Source organism: Cynocephalus volans, chromosome 12, assembly GCF_027409185.1.
Source record: "Cynocephalus volans isolate mCynVol1 chromosome 12, mCynVol1.pri, whole genome shotgun sequence".
In the NCBI taxonomy this organism is placed as follows: domain Eukaryota; kingdom Metazoa; phylum Chordata; class Mammalia; order Dermoptera; family Cynocephalidae; genus Cynocephalus; species Cynocephalus volans.
The window spans coordinates 92020641-92039903 of record NC_084471.1 but is presented as its reverse complement, the minus strand read 5'-3'; the positions used below and the strand labels follow the sequence as shown (position 1 = coordinate 92039903).

The 19263-nt window shown below is 33.5% G+C and overlaps 1 protein-coding gene across 3 annotated transcripts in view; it reads left to right on the top strand.

Moving 5' to 3' along the window:
• The window catches only part of SLCO1C1 (solute carrier organic anion transporter family member 1C1), a 46105-nt gene extending 32998 nt beyond the window's left edge, over positions 1-13107 (top strand). For 2 of the 3 annotated variants that reach the window (XM_063076011.1, XM_063076009.1), the window contains 4 exons: positions 714-898; positions 3266-3330; positions 11262-11379; positions 12882-13107. In XM_063076011.1, coding sequence (XP_062932081.1) covers positions 714-898; positions 3266-3330; positions 11262-11379; positions 12882-13107 — 594 coding nt within the window. Of the gene's footprint in view, positions 1-713; positions 899-3265; positions 3331-11261; positions 11483-12881 lie in introns of all 3 variants that reach the window. The other variant, XM_063076010.1, reaches the window with a different exon arrangement.
• Positions 13108-19263: the final 6156 nt, after the last annotated feature.

The following is a 19263-nucleotide window of genomic DNA, read 5'->3' as shown; positions in this document are numbered from 1 at the left end:
GTCAGCAGTGTAGTTGTCTAAGAGAAGCACTGCCCAGCAGAGAAAACAACAAGGCAATGGAGCAGGGGTAAACTTGCAATGTTTGAGGGAAGGGGCCAAGGCAAAAGGAAAAGGCAAAAGAGTCCTTGCAAGGGCCCCGTGTGGCTAAAGCAGTGGGGAGAGGGAAGATCATGAGGCAGTGAGATCAGAGTAGGATCCAGCAGCTACTTGATGGAGAATGTGCAAACCACTGTAAGGATTTGCAATTTCATACGAGCATAATGAGAAGCCATTGGAAGAGTGAGGGTAATGATGCAATCTGACTGCCATTTTTCAAGGTTCACTTTGGTTACTGTGTGAAAAAACAGGCTATAGCTGGGTAACAGCGGAAACAGGTTGAGCATGAAGAGCATGACAATAATCTAGGCGAGAAGTAATGGTGACTTGAACTTGGAAGTGATAGTAATGGAGGTAAGGTATGTCTGGATTTGGTAGCATTTGCTGGAAGATTGCTCTGTAGGATTAGTATTTTGTAGACAATCATTTGCTGTTTGGATAATAAAATGGTGTGCCTTGATAGATTTTACTTTGTTCAGTATATTGTAATACAGAAAAATAATATTTCCTCATTGTTTATACAATGCATGCATACTGTACTTTTTAAAATAAAAATTTATCATTAATTTTATTTAAATGTTGTCTCAATAATTGGACTTTTCTCTCTCGTGTTACAGATATTTCATAACTGCACCTGTGTGGAAATGGCAGCTTCTCCATCAGGAAATTCTTCAGGCGTAGTGGGCAGATGTCAAAAAGATAATGGATGTCCCAAAATGTTTCTGTATTTCCTTATAATTTCAGTCATCACATCCTATACTTTATCCCTAGGTGGCATACCTGGATACATATTACTTCTGAGGTGAATACTGATTTTCCCTACCACAATTTTAAGATAAAGCAAAATGTGATCATCTAGAGAAGTAATTTCAAATTCTTTTCTGTCGAGTCGTCATGATTCCTCATAACTTTTTCAAGGAACTTGTCCCACACCCTTGTTCCAATTTTATGTGTATCTCACATTTTTTACACACACACACACAAAGATTTGGCTGAATAGAAGTTTGATTCGTCAAAAATATTTGCAAACCATTAGCCTAGAGAGCAATGTTATCACCTGCATGACTACAGTCACTCAATGAATACAGTATGCTATGCTAATGCTGGCGATAACATTAACTAGTATAGATAAAATGTTTTAAATGAGATATAATTTCACCAAATTATGGGAGATGCAGTTTATAAGACACTTTAAGGGCTCAGCTAGTACCACAATGTTTTGCATTTCTTATTTTGATATACAGATTATTACTTTTTCTGTGTATTTTGCCATGACTGGAATTTTCTGTGGAAGATTTCATGGCTTTTGGCTCAATTAATGATCCCAATGATTGATTATCATCCATTGATGATTATCATGTCAATGACTTTTCATTAGGGTTTTATAAATATTTTTGCTTATAAAACACTACAAGAATTTTTAAAACTGTACCCTTTTGCATATTTTTAAATTGACATGTAAAATTTTTTATCTTAAGTTTAAATAGTAACTAAGCTTTGATTTCCAGTATATAGTAAATATTTTAATTTTAAAATATATAAATTTCAAATGTAAGTCACTCTTTCAAATGCAATGAATGGTAGCTAAAGGATAGTGATTAGATAACCAACTTCGCCTAGTTAAAAATTATATGAAAAAATCTTTGTCAAAAATATTATGTATTTCTTTTTTCTCCTTTTACCTACTTATATCTTCATTCAACTTCCTGATAGGCTTTAGGCTTTTCTTATATTGTAATATAATTTGTGCTTGAACATTTTTTACACACTATTCTATCACACATCCCTATAAAAATTATATATAAATTCAATTCTTAAAATACTAGTTTTATAACCAGGATTCTCAGTAATAACATTTTCTTCCTTTTCAAATTAGCTTTGTAAGCATTTCTATTGTACAATTGATACAAGTAACCTTGAATATTACAAATTTTGATAAAATTATTAAACATAAAAAGTCAAATTTTACTGGAAATCAATCTTTTATGAGATGGCTTGGGCAATTTTCAAATTAATTTATATCTCCAAGGATGAATACTAAGTTTTTCATTAGTTTCTCATTAGAATGAGACTATTCAAAAATATGGTATGCATTTTTAATTTCACATTTTTTTTCTTTTTTCATATCATACAGTTTTTATAATGAAAATTGCTTAGGAAAGATAAACAGAGAACAGAACCTACTGTACACAAATCTGCAATTCTCAAAACAGTATAGAGAGAGCCTGAGATATTTATGTTTACAAGTGGGAGCATGGGTTTGAGAAAATGGGAAAGCATTGCCCTCGAGTTTCCAGACCAGTGTGGCTACTTCAGCACCTTCTTATTCTGTGCCAAGAAGTCACCTGAACCAAGTGAAGAATCAGACTACCTGCTATAGGGAGCATTTTCCTCACCAACAGTCCCCCAAGTGAACCACCATGAACTTTAACGGGACCCACAATGAACTTTAATGTCAGAAGGACTCCCTTGGGTTGAAAAAGAAAAGTCATGATTTTTACCACCTTTAAAGCAGAGATTAAATGAATAATACATGGGGTGTACTTAGTGCATGAATAGTTAATAACTCAATAGTTATATATGGTCATGATTTTTACTATTAAAATCCACAGACTAGTCAGTTAAAGCTATACAGTCATATTAATGATGCCCTTGTTATTTTAGATGTTCTTGCACTTTTAAGGTAAAGTCAGGTCCCTACTATTTAGCAAAAACATTTAGCATGCCACCGTAATTGTATTATCTCTGATCAATTTGGTCCTGTGCCAAAAGCCACAAAAGCCACAAAAATTAGTTATGGGTTATTATTAATTCTTTATGGTTGCTTCAAATCTTGTAATTTCTTAGAAATTTGGGGTTTTTTCCTCAGTCTTTTGCATTTTGCTGATAAAACTTATGATTTTACTTTAGCAGATGCCATTTGAATATGTCATGTAGGGGTGACTTACCTTCTAGAAGTGGTAACTGTAAACTCCTTGATGTATTGCGTATAATGAAACATGGCTTTTACATATTTTGCCTTCTCTGTGCTAGCACACTAATGGATTTTCCATAAATGCTACTTGAATTCTAATATGAATTCATGTGTTTTAAGCAGATTATCACTAACATTTCTATTTACTCTAGTAGGTTATATATTTTTTGGTGATAGTGATTTTGTTGATTTTAGGTGCATTAAACCACAGCTTAAGTCCTTTGCCCTGGGTATCTACACCTTAGCAGTAAGAGTTTTGGGTAAGTATAATCTATGCTTTAATTTATGGAAACCATCATAAGTGTATTTTGAAGACTTTTCTAAATATTTTTGTGGAATTACCATGTAGGTGGCTAAATTCATATTTATTTTATTTTCTTCCTATCTTCATTTCTTTATTCCATCCCTTCTTTCCTGAATCCTTCCTTCCTTTATTCCAGAGACATTTACTTAGTGCCTATTCAATGTCCAAGATATAATAAAGAGATTTTGTAAGAGTAACCACAATTTTTGTTTAATGGTCTCGTCTCTTCTAACACTGCTCTGCTCTCATAAAATCCATTGCTCTTACAGGAGAGCCCTCTGAGAGGAAACCAAAAATTAATCAATAAGAAGGGCTGAAGCCTAAATACAACTTTGTTTTTTGGTTATTAAAATAGAAAGAATTCTTTTGTGTTACTCTCAATGCTCATCCTTAGGACATGTCATTAGATAGAAAGACACGATCATTCAATCTAAGCAAATGGATTTGAATAGGTGATTCTGTAAAATGTAATTGAAATGTTTTTTCTGACTACCAAAATTTTTAACATACATTGGTTAATACCCATACAAAATAGTGAGTGAGACAGATAAGGTTTCTATCCATAAACAGTTTATATTCTAAATAAGGAAATTAAATTATTGTAGTGTTCTTTTGTAATTTGACAGAAAAAAAAAAAACTACCTAGGGAATAAAACAAACAAACTCAGAGCTTTAAAAATTTAAAATTAAATTTGGTTTACATAGATCTTGATGTAAACTGGCTGCATATTAAGATGCAATATAATCCTGATAAAACTGGGAAAGAAACAACAATGGAGGTGTGTGCCACCATGGTTGGTTTTAATTCTACAATATAAGAAGAGACATTACCTAGAAAAGTGTCACATAATTGAGCCTGAAGTATGTCCCCGGCTAGAACTGGCCTTTATATCTACCTGTCCTTGGGAATACAGATGTAACCCATAGAGCTAAAATGATTCCAAGTAAAAGCAATGATTTATAAAATTGATTTAATAAAAACAATATTTGAAAATGGCAAAAATATTATAAGCAAAATCAAAAGGCAAATGATAAACTGGCAAAAAGTTTTGCAATTTATATAAAAGACAAGTGGCTAGTATCCCATTATAAAGAGAACTTGTAAGTTTTGAGAAGAAAAAGTCAATTAAACAACCAACAACGAAATAGAAAAATGGGTAAAGGATATGAATAGCCATTTCATAGAAAAATAAATGTAAATGTCTTTTACTATATGAAAAGATGCTCAAATTCTCTCATAAGGAGAGTCAAGTTAAAACTGCACAGACACCAGTTGTTACTTATCAGATTGACAAATTACCAAATTTTGTTTGCTATGTAGGGGAAAATAGGCACTGCTGCTGGCAAAATGATGATAGTTTTCTGGAGAGAGTTGTTTGGCAATAATGAGCAAAAGTATACATGGATTTATCTTTAGACCTAGCATTTCCACTACTAGGAATTATACCAAAAATTTGCTAGCAAAAATTTGAAATAAGCCCAACCATAATGAATAAATATAATTACTGAGGCATTTTTTGTAATAGGAAAAATCTACAAGCAGTCTAAATGTCTATCAGCATAAGATTGGTTGAATAAACTCTAGTAAACCACATGATGCAGCTATAACAACAAATGGGAAAAATCTCTATGTAATGTTTCCAAGTGGTCTGCAGGATATAGTTTTATGTGAAAAGAAACAAAGTAGAGAAAAATGTTTATAGTATGATACCTTTGGTGTTAGTATGGAAAGGTGGAAATATTATACCCGTGCAAAGGTATTTGCTCTTACTTTAAAAGACACAATGGAAGCGTAAGCTAAAAACTATCTTTTAAAAACGGTTACCTATAGCAGAAGAAAGGGAAAAGGAAAGAGAGGACAGAATGAAGGTGAGACTTTGTAATTATAACTTGTTATATAATTATTTAATTTGAAATTATGTAAAGTTTTATATAATTGAAAATAAAATTTTAAAGAACCAAATCTTAAAAACTGAAACTCACTGTATATTATATTGCTGGCATAAGCATACAGAAAAAACTTTAAATGACTTAAAAATAAAAGTTTTAGCAAATCCCCACAGATTAACTGCATTTATATGAGTCTTATTAGTAGTACTAATATTGGTATTGTTATGTTGAAACTATTATATATTTTAAAGTAAAACAAATGAAATATTATTTTAATATCATTTGGAATCAACATTTTCTGAGAAATAGAAAATTGATAAAGTATAAAGTAAAAGTGTTTAAGTAAAATTTATTCTTAATTCTGATTTTAAACTATTATGAACTCACATATTTTTTAGTTTAAAATAATGTGTATTTTATAACTCCAACTTCTAAAAAATCTAAAAATGATGAAACCCAGAAGAAATGAGCACCATAGCAATCAGTCTGTGATATCTAAATATCAATTGTCATTAAAAGAACCATGGCATCTTGGAGAAATAACTGATCCAAGGTCTAGAGTAAATAAATACATAAGATGATTGTGGGACATCTTATTGGACTACAAAGGGAATAAGCTATCAAAGGCTAAAAAGAATATGTCAGAATAATACAGAACCAATTTGAGGAGATTGGCTTCAAGGTGGGATAATTTGAGGATCAAAATAATAGTGGTAGCAGTAATAATAGTTATAATGGCTACAGTTTACTGAAATACATCAAATATATAAAAGCCTATGGTTCATAATGCTATTTTTTAAATGTGGAGAACATCAGGGTACCAACTTATTCTGAGAATTGATTAAAAAAAGGGGGGGGAGAATCAATCATGTATCTTGCCTTTCTTCTATTAACTATATTTCAGAGTAACCAAATGCTCAATGAAGGAGAATTCTCTTAACATATGCAAATGGACAAAAACCATGTGATTATCTCAATAGACATAGAAAAAGCATTTGGCAAAGTTCAACATCCCTTCATGACAAAAACTCTCAACAAATTAGTTTTAGAAGGAAATTATCTCAACACAGTAAAAGCAATGCATGAAAAACCCACTGCCAATATCATCTTAAATGGGGAAAAGGTGAAAGCTTTTCCTTTAAGAACAGGAACAAGACAAGGATGCCCACTCTCACCACTCCTATTGACTGTAGTATTGGAAGTACTAGCCAGAGCAATCAGGCAAGAGAAAGAAATAAAGGGCATCCAAGTCAGAAAAGATGAAGTCAAATTGTCCCTGTTTGCAGATTACATGATCTTATAGATAGAAAATAACTGAAGACTCTACCAAAAAACTCTTAGAGCCAATTAACAAAACTCAGTAAAGTTGCAGGATATAAAATCAATATACAAAAATCAGTAGTGTTATTATACTTCAACAACAAACTAGCAGAAAAAAAAAGAATGAAATCCCATTTACAATAGCGGCCAAAAAAATAAAATACCTAGGAATACATTTAACCAGGGAAGTGAAAGATCTCTACAATAAGAACTACAAATCACTGCTTAAAGAAATTAAAGAGGATGCAAAAAGATGGAAAGACATTCCATGCTCATGGATTGGAAGAATTAATGTTGTGAAAATATTCATACTGCCTAAAGTAATCTATAGATTGAATGCAATCCTCACCAAAATACCAGTGACAATTCTTCACAGAAATGGAAAAAAAAATTCATATGAAATGTCCTAACATTCATATGGAAGAACAAAAGACCCCAAAGAGCCAAAGCAGCCCTAAAAAAAAAAAAAAAAAAAAAAAAAAAAAAAAAAAAAAAAAGCTAGACTTAAAATTATACTACAAAGCTATAGTAAACAAAACAGCATGGTACCAATGTAAAAACAGACATATGGATCAATGGAACAGAACAGAGAATCCAGAACTGACAGCCAGCTGATCTTCAACAAAGGCACCAAAAATATGCATTGGGGAAAAGACAGCTTTTTCAATAAATGGTGCTGGGAAAACTGGATTTCCATGTATAGAAGAATAAACCTAGGGCCATACTTCTCACCATATACCAAAATCAACTCAAAATGGATTAAATATTTAAATATAAGATCTGAAACTGTAAAACTCCTAGAAGAAAATATAGAGGAAACACTTCAGGGTATAGGACTGGGCAAAACCTTTGTGAAAAAGACCTCAAAAGCACAGGCAACAAAAGAAAAAGTAAAAGAATGGAATCATATGAAACTAAAAAGCTTCTACACAGCAAAGAAAACAATCAACAGAGCGAAAAGACAGCTACAGAATGGGAGAAAATATTTGCAAACTATACATCTGACAAGAGATTAATATCCAGCATGTACAAGTAATTCAAACAACTTAACAGTAATAAAACAAATAATCTGATTAAAATATGGGCAAAGGAGCTGAATAGATATTTCTCACAGGAAGACATACAGATTGCAACAGGTACATGAAAAAATGCTTATTATCACTAATCATCAGGGAAATGCAAATCAGAATCACATTGAGATATCATCTCACTCCAGTTGGACTATTATCAAAAAGACTGAGAATAACAAATGCTGACAAGGATGCAGAGAAAGGGGGAAAACCTTATACATAGCTGGTGGGACTGTAAATTAGTACAGCCATTATGGGAAACAGTTAGGTTCCTCAAACAACTACAGATAGAACCGCCACACAATCCAGCAATCCCACAACTGAGTATATACCCATGTTGAAGTGATACCTGCATTCCCATATTTATTGAAGCTTTCTTTACAATAGTCAAGTTATAGCACCTATCTAAATGTCCATCGATGGATGACTGGATAAGGAAAATATATTTATACAAAGGAATACTACTCAGTCATCAAAAAGAATGAAATTCTGCCATTCACAGCAACATGGATGAGCTTGGAGGAAATTATGTTATATGAAATAAGTCAGGCACAGAAAGAGAAATGCTGCGTGTCCTCATTCATAAGTGGGGGCTAAAAATATATAAATAAATAAATAAAAAGAGAAAAAGGAAGATCACAATAATACATTGAACTTTCAAAAGGAGAGAACAGAATGTGATTACCAGAGGTGGGAAAGGAGGAAGCAGAGAGGGGTTAGCAAGAAATTCGTTAAGGTTCACAAAGAATGATTATGTTTTGTGATTTGTTCATCACATATTATAACAGGTATTGATATTCAACTCTGTACCCCACAAAGATGTATAATCAATTACGTTACAATAAAAAGAAAGAAAGAAGGAAAAAGAAAAAAAAAAAGAAAAACTCCAAATAATTTGTATAGGAGGAACAGAACTTTTAAAAAATTCTTGTCTTGCAACTCCATCAACAGTTGCTAAAAGTTTTAGGTGAAAGTTGGCTCCACCAATCCAACTTTTTTTTTTTTTTTTGGTCTTTTATGACTTTTATTTTTCAAGAAGCAAAAAAGGATGTTTTGTAGAATATCCCACCTACTGATTTGTCTGTTTGCTTTTGACTGTGTTCAGGTGTAATACTTTTGTTGAGGATACTACACTGGTGATAGTGTGTTCTGCTTAGTACATCACATCAGGTAGCACATTACTTCAGTGTATATCCCATCAATTGAAAATTGCAAGTTTGATCTCTTGCTGAAGATAATGTCCACCAGTTTTCTTCATTGTAAAAATCCCTTTGTAATTAATAATTAATCTGTAGTATATTTTGACATTATGTGAATATTCCATTTCCCAAAATCTCTCACCCAATGATTAAACAAACATTGATGATTCTGGATTGAATCAATTCTTACAAAGACATCTGCAAAATTTAGGCAGACTTTTAAATGGAGAATGTTTTTAAATATTTCTCATTTGTTATCAAAGAACAAACGAATAATCTCAGAAATTTAGAGGTGTCATAAATATTGTTAGATGACTTTAAAATTTTAGGGAGAATATTTTATTCTATATACACATACACAGCAATTTTATAACAGAAGGAAACAAACAAAAAAAGAGTTAAAAACTCAAATGCCAAAAAAGTCCAGGCAGTTGATGGAAATGAGTGAAGTAGGCAGAGAGAAAGCTGCATGGACTTGGAGAGTAAACTCCATGTGTATGTCAAGGGTGGTGTATTAGGGTTCTCCAGAGAGACAGCCACTATAGGATATGTACATAAATGTATGATTTATTAGGGGAAATTGGTTCAAGCAATTATGAAGGCTGAGGAGTCCCACGACAGGCCATCTGCAAACAGGATGCCTGTAGCATGGCTCAGTCCAAGTCTGGAAGCCTTTGAGTCAGAGAAACCAATGGGGTGATTCTCAGTCTCAGGCCAAAGACCTGAGATCTGGGGGTACTGCTGTTGTAAGTCCTGGAAGAAAAAGCTGACAGGTCTCGAGTTCAGATGTCCATGGGCAGGAGAGCAGAGTGTATCCCAGCTCCAGGAGAGCAGAGTGTATCCCAGCTCCAGTGGATGCAGTGAGAGACTTGCCTTTTCCTCTGTTTTTGTCTCTCTGGGTCCCTGGTGGACTTGATGGTGCCTGTCCATATTGAGGGTGGATTCTTCCCAGCCAGTCCGCTTAGGCTCACATGCTAATCTCTTCTGGAAACACCCTCTCAGATGCATCCAAAAATAATGCTTTGCCAGGTTTCTAGGTATTTTTAATCTAATCAAGTTGACACCTAGAATTAACCATCACAAGTGGGTAGTGGGGGACGGAGGCAGCTGCTGTTCACCTCTGGTCAGCTGTTACTGTGGACTGCCAGATAATGCAGCTTTTCAAGAATTCAGAAATCTGCAATTTTACATGAAATCTCCTGGCTTGTAAATATTGGCTTCTAATTAAAAAACAAAAATCCTATGCAGACTAAAAAATGGATGTGAATGGACCACCAGTTTAAAACAGATTGAACAGACTGCAATCACCTTAAAATACTTTTGTTAAAACTTATATATGAGAGGTATCTTTCACCCTAAGGAGAGATTAAATTCTCAACAAACATTTACTGAGGACCAACTAGAGTTTACAGCATGAATAAGAAAGACAGTTTTCCTGCCCCTGTATAGCTTGCAGAATAACAGGAAAAGCAATTAAACACACCATAACAGGAGCACTAAGGGTTTTGAAAGAAGTACAAATTCTGCAAGATGTAAAACAAGAAGGATTAATGTAGTTTAGGTCATCAGAATAGCCTTTCCTGAAGGAAAACATTTAAACTGAGATTTGAAGGATGAGTTTGTGTTAAGAAGGGGAAGGAGTAAAGAAGAAAAGTGTTTGGATAAAGAAAACTATATAAGGCATTCAGGCAAGAGCGGACATTTTAAGCATTCAAAGAAACCCAGTAAAGTTGGAGTCTGAAATATAAGACAGTGAATTTTGCTCAAATTGAGGTTGGAAATGTAGATGGGACCCCATGTGGAGTTAGCTACTTGTGTCCTGGAATAGATGTTTTGGAAAATTATCTATGTAACTGAATGATCTAACATCTGTGTAATGAATAGATTGGAGAGGATTAGAAAGGAAGCAGAAGAATTACGAATTGGCTGTTGCTTTAAATTAGGGTGGAAGTAGTGGCAGGAGGAATGGAGAGAAAAGAATGTGTTAAAAGATATACCTAGGAGGTAGCACTGGCATGATTGGGGGAAGGATTAAATGTAGTGATGAACAGACAGAGCAAAGAGAACGGGATGAAAGATGACTCCCAAGCTGCTACCCTTAGCAACTGCGTGGTTACTGATAAATGGACAGCCCTGAAGAGATAGAAGTTGAGTCATGTTGAGTTTGATGTGCCTGGGAGACATGCTTCTAAGGTAAACGAATGGCAATTATTGCAGAAGTCTGGAACTTATAAAACAAGACTGGGCTAGAGAGAGAGGTTTTCGAGATTTCAGCATGTAATTGATGACCTTTCATTTCCGAAATGGTAATTAGTGGACTAAAAGTAAGTAGTTCCAGATAATCATTTAGAACCAAAAGGATGTGCAAATTTTTAAAATAGCAATTATTATTATTTTTTTTTTCACAGCAGGAATCCCAGCTCCAGTATATTTTGGAGTTTTGATTGACACTTCATGCATAAAATGGGGATTTAAAAGATGTGGAAGTAGAGGCTCCTGCAGATTATATGATTCCAATGCTTTCAGGTACCGTATCAAATACATCCCCACATCTCACTGCTACAACATCCCAGGTTTACACGACGCCACTGGCACTGATAAGTCCTCATGTACTTTCACTGCTTGTAAAGTAAAGAATAGTCTACTAAAAAAAGGTGACCTGTTTCACAGAATAATTTGATTCCTATTTATTTGGTTAGATCTTTAATTTTTTTCCCCATTACTAACATTGGCTTCCCTTTTAAATGAGTAATCATTTAAAACATATGATGAAAGATTCCAGAATAGAGTAGCATTTTGCAAGTTTATGCTCACAAATGGGTAGGTAATTCACTGAAACTCAGAAGGATTTAAATTTAGGTCACATTTTGAGTTTAATTCTATTCTTTTTAAAACTAAGCCAAACTGTACCATTTACGTCAGATGTAATCCCCCTGGGCAAGAGTTGGATTTGGCTCTAAATCTGTCCTGCTTTTATTGCCAAACTGATGTTCGATTATTCCAGTACTTGAAATGCATAAAACTAAAAGGTTTTCTCTGTGGGGGTGAGTGTGCATGGGGTGAGGGGCATGGCATTTTTACTATGTTATCATTCAGTTTAGTTCATCCAACATTTAGTCCCCTTATTGCTTAAAGCAATGCTTCAAATGGCTTAAAAGCAAGAAGGATTTTAAGACTTACAAGCCGAGTGTTTTCTAGAGAAATAAACCTGGCGCTGAACCATCTAAGTTGGATGTGAATTGGGCAGGCCATCTCAAATAAGTTTGTTTGATTTAATAGGCTTTGATGTTATGTGTGAAAATTATTTTGGTCCTTGAAAGGGAACAGATCTGTGAGTATAATTTGGGCTGTACTCGCATTTGCTAAGGCCGTATTCACTTTAATGTAGGACAATGTAACTCGATCAGAGACTAAGAGTGTGTTTACAAGGTGACTAGAATGAAAAACATTCATTCAACCTGCACTTTGATACCTTAGCGTCTTCTGACAGTATAGAACTAAAGGCTTTCCATGAAAGAAATTGATTTAAATATCATTTATTCTCAACTCATTCTGCTTTACTGAGAGCTCTAATTCCCCTTGGCATTACTTCATGCAGTTTTTCCATAGAAGTGAATTTGGGAATGCTCTGAGGGTGAGGAAACCACGTAATTTATCATTCAAACCTGAACACTTTTGAGAGTGAAAGGGGGCAGTATTAAAATTACACTGGGACAACACTAGCATTAACTGGAACTGTTCTGGACAAACAAGGATATGGTCACCTGGTCTGAGGGAATAATTTCCAGAGAGGATGGTGCTGATTATGTAATTTGTAGTAATTGAAAATGATGATACTACTAAGAAATTGCTTTATATTAGCAAACTGCCTTCAATAGTCTACCAATGTTTATACAAAGGTTTTTTTATGGCTACCAAATCTGCATTCTTAAAGAAAACCATCACCATGATATCATTAGCATCCTTTTATACTTGATTTCAAATTGGGTAGTTGCAATAATTGTGACGGGGATTCTCTCTTCTTCTAGACACATATATCTGGGACTAACTATGATACTAGGCATAGTGTCCATTTTCCTAAGCATGGCAGTACTTTTCATTTTAAAGAAAAATTATGTTTCAAAACATAGAAGCTTCATAACCAAGAGAGAACGAACCATGGTGTCTACAAGACTCAGGAAGGAAAACTGTACTGCAAGTGATCATTTGCTACTACAACCCAGCTGCTGGCCAGGCAAGGAAACACAACTTTAGAAAAATGATGACTTGAAGCCATGTTTTCTAGTTTGTGGAAATTCTGCAAACAAATAAATTTTAATCGAAAGAGTTGTAAATGTGTAAATTCTTTCTCTTTTCAAAAAATTCCTTCTTTGTTTTTAACCTTAGGCATTAGATAATATACCCGATAACAAATGTAATTAAACATACAACAGAAGATGCAGATGATGAAAGTAATTTTAAACCTTTTAATTTACATACAAATTCCTTCTATTACTTATCCTGCTTTGTTTTGCCTTGTGCCCATTGATATATTAGCTGTACTCTTATTAGAACAATTGCCCTTATTGTCTAATGTAATTTCTAAACTGAATTACTTGTCTATGGTGAGAAAATACTGTTAAAAAAATTAAGTCTTATCTTTTGCTCCTTCACGTCTCACTTTAATGATGATGTTAGGATAAGGGATAAAGTCAGAATATGTAGAAGAAGGTTTCATTTTAAGCTTTGAAGTACAATAATTGATATAGAAATGTGTAGTGGCAAATGACCTTAGGGTAATAGAATTTTGGATTATTAGCTCTTCATTTTCATGTGCTTTTTTTGTGACACTATAAATGACCATGGCTGTAAAGTAATAAAAATAAATGTGAACATGCTTTATTGTCCTTCTATGAATTCAATGGATTAAAAATATTGTTAAATACATTACTGCCCACATTTTAATGTATGTAAACAGTTCTCTACTTACGCACATGATGTGTTCCTAAAATGTGTTTGAAAGCTGAATTTCTGAAAGTCTACCATAAACTTAGGTGTTATAACACGAATGGGAAGTGATAGATTCAGGGATGATAAGGCTGGATGTGGTACCTTTTGTACTCCCCGTGCCACCCATCACAGGGCCTAGGGATTCCTGGGCAGGAAGCTGCCACAGGTACAAGCTTCCAGATAGCTCTGTTTCTCTGCAACTAAAAAAGTCAAGCCAGGTGTTTCCTTTTCCCTGGCTCCCTGGTGCTCCTCTGACTAGGATTTGTAGGTTAAGCAGTCCACCACCTTTATTCTTCAGCTTTATTTTGGGTTATATTTTTCTTCCTCCACCATAGCTGTGAAGAGGAGCCTGATCCTTTCAGGAAAAGCGGACTTAAGACAGAGACCACCCTAGTGAGGCATGCTATTCAGCTACTACCAGATCACAATCCAATACTGTCTGCATTCTGTAAGTTCTGTACAATCCAGAGAAGACCAGGTGGAAAAAAATGTTGGGCTGGGAAAGGAAGACTAAAGGGCATTCCAGTATGAGCAAGGCCAGAGTCCCTCAAATGCACAGGAAGAGGATCTTTTCTTACCAAGGAGATTTTCAAGTTCAGTATGGGAACCATAATTCTGTTATGTACTAAGCCACTCTAAAAATTGCATTACTCTATCTTTATGGCATTCTTAGTATCAGTCTCACCATTTTATAGATCATGAAACTGAGACTAAGAGAGGTAAGATAAATTGCTTAGCCTTAGAGGGGAACAGCCTGGATTAAATCCAGGTATAAATCTAAAATTGTCTTTCAACCATACAATCTGACCCAATAATGTGATACTAAATAGACTACTTCTATTATTTGTAATGTCTCTGCATTACTTTATTTCATTAGACCAGTTTGCACCTATAGTTGTCTTCATCTGTATATTTCAACAACATGCAAATAATCAATAATCATTATAAACCACACAAAGAATTTAGCATATTCTTTTATTCAAATATTGTTGATTTATGGTTTGAAATACTGTACTTCTAACAGATGAACCCAGAACATGCTATTTAAACTTAAGTCAGATGATCAAGGGCAATCCTTTAGAACTGTGGAGACAGAAAAGCAACACAGTTCATAGCAGCCTTTAGAACAAAAAATATGTAAACAGGACACTCTTAACAAAGAAGTCTGAGGACATTTCTTGGAGTCTAAGTCCACCTAGAAGGCCCAGCTCAAAGACGCAGTAACATTTTGCTTCATTTAATTATACAGTGAAGGGATCAAATCATGTGGACAAAATTCTTTGCAGTCTTTCAATTTTCTCCTTATATACCAGTCCTGCAAATAAGAATGGGAAAAAAAAAAAAATGGAGATGCAAAGTTTGGAAATGGAGAGGAGAGGAAAGGACCTTTAAGTGTATATTAATTTGTCATTTTATTTAGATTGGTGTGCTTAATTTTTTTTACTTTACTAGTTTTGAAAATAAAAATAGGCTTATGTTTGGTTCCCAGCAGGCCTACTTCAGACCTGCTGCTGCCCTGCTAGCTTGTGAGCAGGAACCCTTTTTGTCAACTCTATATCAGTTTTACCCATAATAAATATTTACTGAGTTGGTGAGTGAGTATACTTGTCAAGAGTTTTCTTTGTAGAGATGTGATTAAAATTCAAATTCTTCATCCTTGTTTTTGAATTCATTCAAAAACAAGCATAAAGTATCATCTTTTTCATAAAAGAACTGAATGCCAATTAAAAGAAAGCATATTTTTATACATAACCATTAATTCAACAGTGGAATTCCATACACTAAACTCAGCTTTCTGGCTTATGAGGATATCATTTACTGGGAAATTGAATTTACTAAAAAGAACACTGACATTTTAGATAAGTAGACTCATCTGACAGAGGTAAGCAGGCTTTTTATGTCTCAGAAAGCACATGATTAATTTTTTTAAACAAACAAAACCCTGTCTCAGAGGTCAAAAATATTCCCTCAGTCCTAGGGCCAAACATTAGAGGAGAGGCCTTAATTGACTTGTGGAATCCCACAATCGCTCCATGTTCAATGGGACTCATTATTCTCTTATTCTACACCCATGGCCCCTAGAGGTGACCAGCACCTCAAATGAACAGCTGATTCACCGTAACCTCCAGACAGGTAAAGCTCCAGCAATGTCATTTTATAATGACTTAAATTGGATTAAATGCTTTTCCTAAGGTGGAAGCAGGAAAACTAATGCTGGGTTCTTCCATTACATCATGATGCCTCTAAAGCAGGTAGAAAAACAATCAGAAACTTCTAAAAACTTCTGGAAGAATTCTTAAGACCATTAGCATTTAAGGAATTTTCCCTTAAATGTTATATACCTGTACTTGTACCAAATTTCAAGGAGTAAATTGACTGTTAACATGTAGTTGAGAGATAATTATAATTTTTATAACAACTATTAAATATAACCATTTACATTAAGCATCCTCTATATGTGTGTTGAGTGCTTGAGACATTCTCAATTTCAAAGGTCAAAATAACTTTATGTGTTAGGTATTATTACTGATATTTTCAGAGAAAGAAACTGAGGCTTAAAGACATAGCAATTTGTCTAAAGCCAACAAGCTCTAGCATTTGTTAGAGCCAAGATTTAAACTAAGGTTTATCAAGTTCAAGCAGCCGTATCATGCCTGTATAAATCATATGTCCTCAATTAGTGGCTTTCACTAACTTTGAAAAAGTCAATTTTGTACACCTAAATTACAAAAGTTTTAACGAACTAAACATGCACATGGTTGAAAATATCAAATGGTACAAAATGACTTAAAATGAAAACAGTCCTCCACCCTATCTTTGCTTCTGTTCCTTAAAGGCAACTACTTCTAACCAACTTGGTTTGTTGGTTTTTCTGATGGTCAGTTGCACATCTTTAAATAGTATGCTCATGTCACTTTCTTCATTTATCACTTTTGGGCAACTGTCTATTGACTGTCTACTGTGATACATTAGGAGTAATGTGACTTCCATATCCTCTGTTGTTCTTCTGTAATCTGTTGTTCTTCTGTAATCTGTACCTAGTCGCTATTCTGAGTTCCTCAAATGTTGCATCAGTACCTCCATTTTTTTCTTCAATAAACATACACAGTATCATGTTCCCCCTTTTTGCAAAACGAAGACCTTAGAACTCCCTCGTTTCCCTCCAGTCTCCAAACTCTCTTCCATTTCCTTCTTTCTGTTAGCTCTACCTTTACTCTTACAACGTCAAGAATGATAACATTTTTAGCCAGCTCCATAATCATACCAGACCTAGAAAAGATCTGCATGGTCTTAACATCAAGGCCATCGACTGTCGACCCTATGAAAGCTCACCCTTAGAAAAAAGAATAAGAGAAAGAAAAACATTTATTGAAGACCTACTAGGTATCAGGCATTAGAGGCACATTAATACAGTTAAATATTAATGAGTGATGTAAAAAGGTGTTTTGTGTCTGAATCATTTTGGAATATGCTGAGTTAATGATGAACTACAGAATCTCTCAGATTCTTTGAGATGGTGATATACATTGTCGATCTGCTACAGGGGATGTATATCTCAAACTTATTTGGCACTGAATCCATTATTCATTAACAAGTAATTCATTAACAAGTAACAAGAACCTAATTTACAATACAATATATTTGAAAAGTACAATTTTATCCTTTTTTTTTTTTTTCCATCTTGGTCAGATTCTAGTATCAGGATTATACAGCTTTATAAACTTAACTAGGAAACTATTTTTTAGTGTTTTGGAATAGTTTTTATAGCAGAAATGATCTGTTTCTTTTATATTTGAAACAGTGCTCCAAGCCTTGTTGGGAAATGATACTTTGAAAAGTTTTGGACTGATCATTGTAGCTCTTTCAAAAAATAGGCTTACTGTTCAAATTTGAAAATTTGTACTTTTTGTAGAAAAATCACTTAGATTTTTAAAGATATTTTGTTTTATAAACAACATCTAGTGTTAGTATTTACTATTATGTTACTTTTCTAATTTCCAACTTTGTGTACTTGGGTTTGTCTTTTCCGTGCGTTAACGCTTGTCAGGTATTTATTTCATTGGATTTTTTCAAAGAAATAGCTTTTGAATTCTGTTTGCCTGCTACCCAATTGATTATTTTTTGTTTTTACTTTCATTCTTTTCTTCCTTCTGCTTTCTTTAGACATGCTTTTTTAAAATCTTTACCTAAATTCTTGATTTGTAGGCTTATAACTGTATGCTCTAGCTTAGTAATGAAAAGGTTAATATGCTCCAATGTACAGCTTTGTTTATGATTCAGAGGGTTTGACATGCTGCAGGACCAATGATGTTTTTCTAGTTGCTTACAAATGCATTCTTGATTTTCTCTTTGACTCAAAATTCCTATTTACTCTAAAAAGAGAATGTTTTAAAATTTCCTTGTGTTTAAATATTTTAATTTAAACTTGTCTTAATTTCTAGATTAATCATATTTATAGTTATAGGATGTAGTCTGCTCAATTTATACTTTTTGAAATTTATTGAAAGTTTTTTAAGCCAAATAAATCATCAACTCATAAAAATGTTCTAGATTTTTAAAACAAAGTATGTTCTTTGATCATAGAGGAAAATACTAAAAATATAGTTACCAAATCAAACTAATTTATTATACTATTCACATCTCTTGATATTTATTTTCTTTCCTGTTTTCTTTTCAAGACTTGACAGTGGTAGTATGTTAAAATCTTCCAATATGATTAAGCTTTTGTGAATTGTTTCCATTAAAAAAGTGTTTTTATTTGCAGGATTTAATGTTATAACTATTATATCTTTATGAAGTATAGATTTTATTTTAAAAACTCTTTGTTGTTATTGTTAATAACTCTTTGAATTTTATTTTAGTATTAATTTTTGCCATTTCTGCTTTATTAAAGCTCTGATGATCTTTCCTTTTTTTTTTTTTTTTTGTTTTCTTTTTTTTGGGGGAGGGCAGCTGGCTGATAAGGGGAAATGAACCCTTGACACTGATGTTACAAGGCTGTGTTCTAACCAACTGAACTGCCCAGCCAGCCCGTTGCTTTTTTAATTGATTGTGTTTACTTCATGTATCTTTGGTTCTGACTTTATTTTTTAAATTTTCTGTGTTTTGTTTAAGGTTAGTTATTTATTAACAGTAAGAAATTGGATTTTATTTTTACTTTATTAATATTTTGTCTATTATTAAAGAGATTTGACCGTCATACCTGATGTTTTGTTTTACTTCTGTTATATTGTTTATTGCATTGTTTTTATGTTTTTTATGCTTCTTATGGTTTTCTTTTCATTGTTTACATATGTTATCTGTCCTGTATTTTTGCTTTTTATTTCTAGCTAGCAACATGGAAGTTATTATACCTACATCTTTAGCAACTAAAACTTATTTGGCAATTGGTGATTCAAAATTATAAAAATACATATTAAC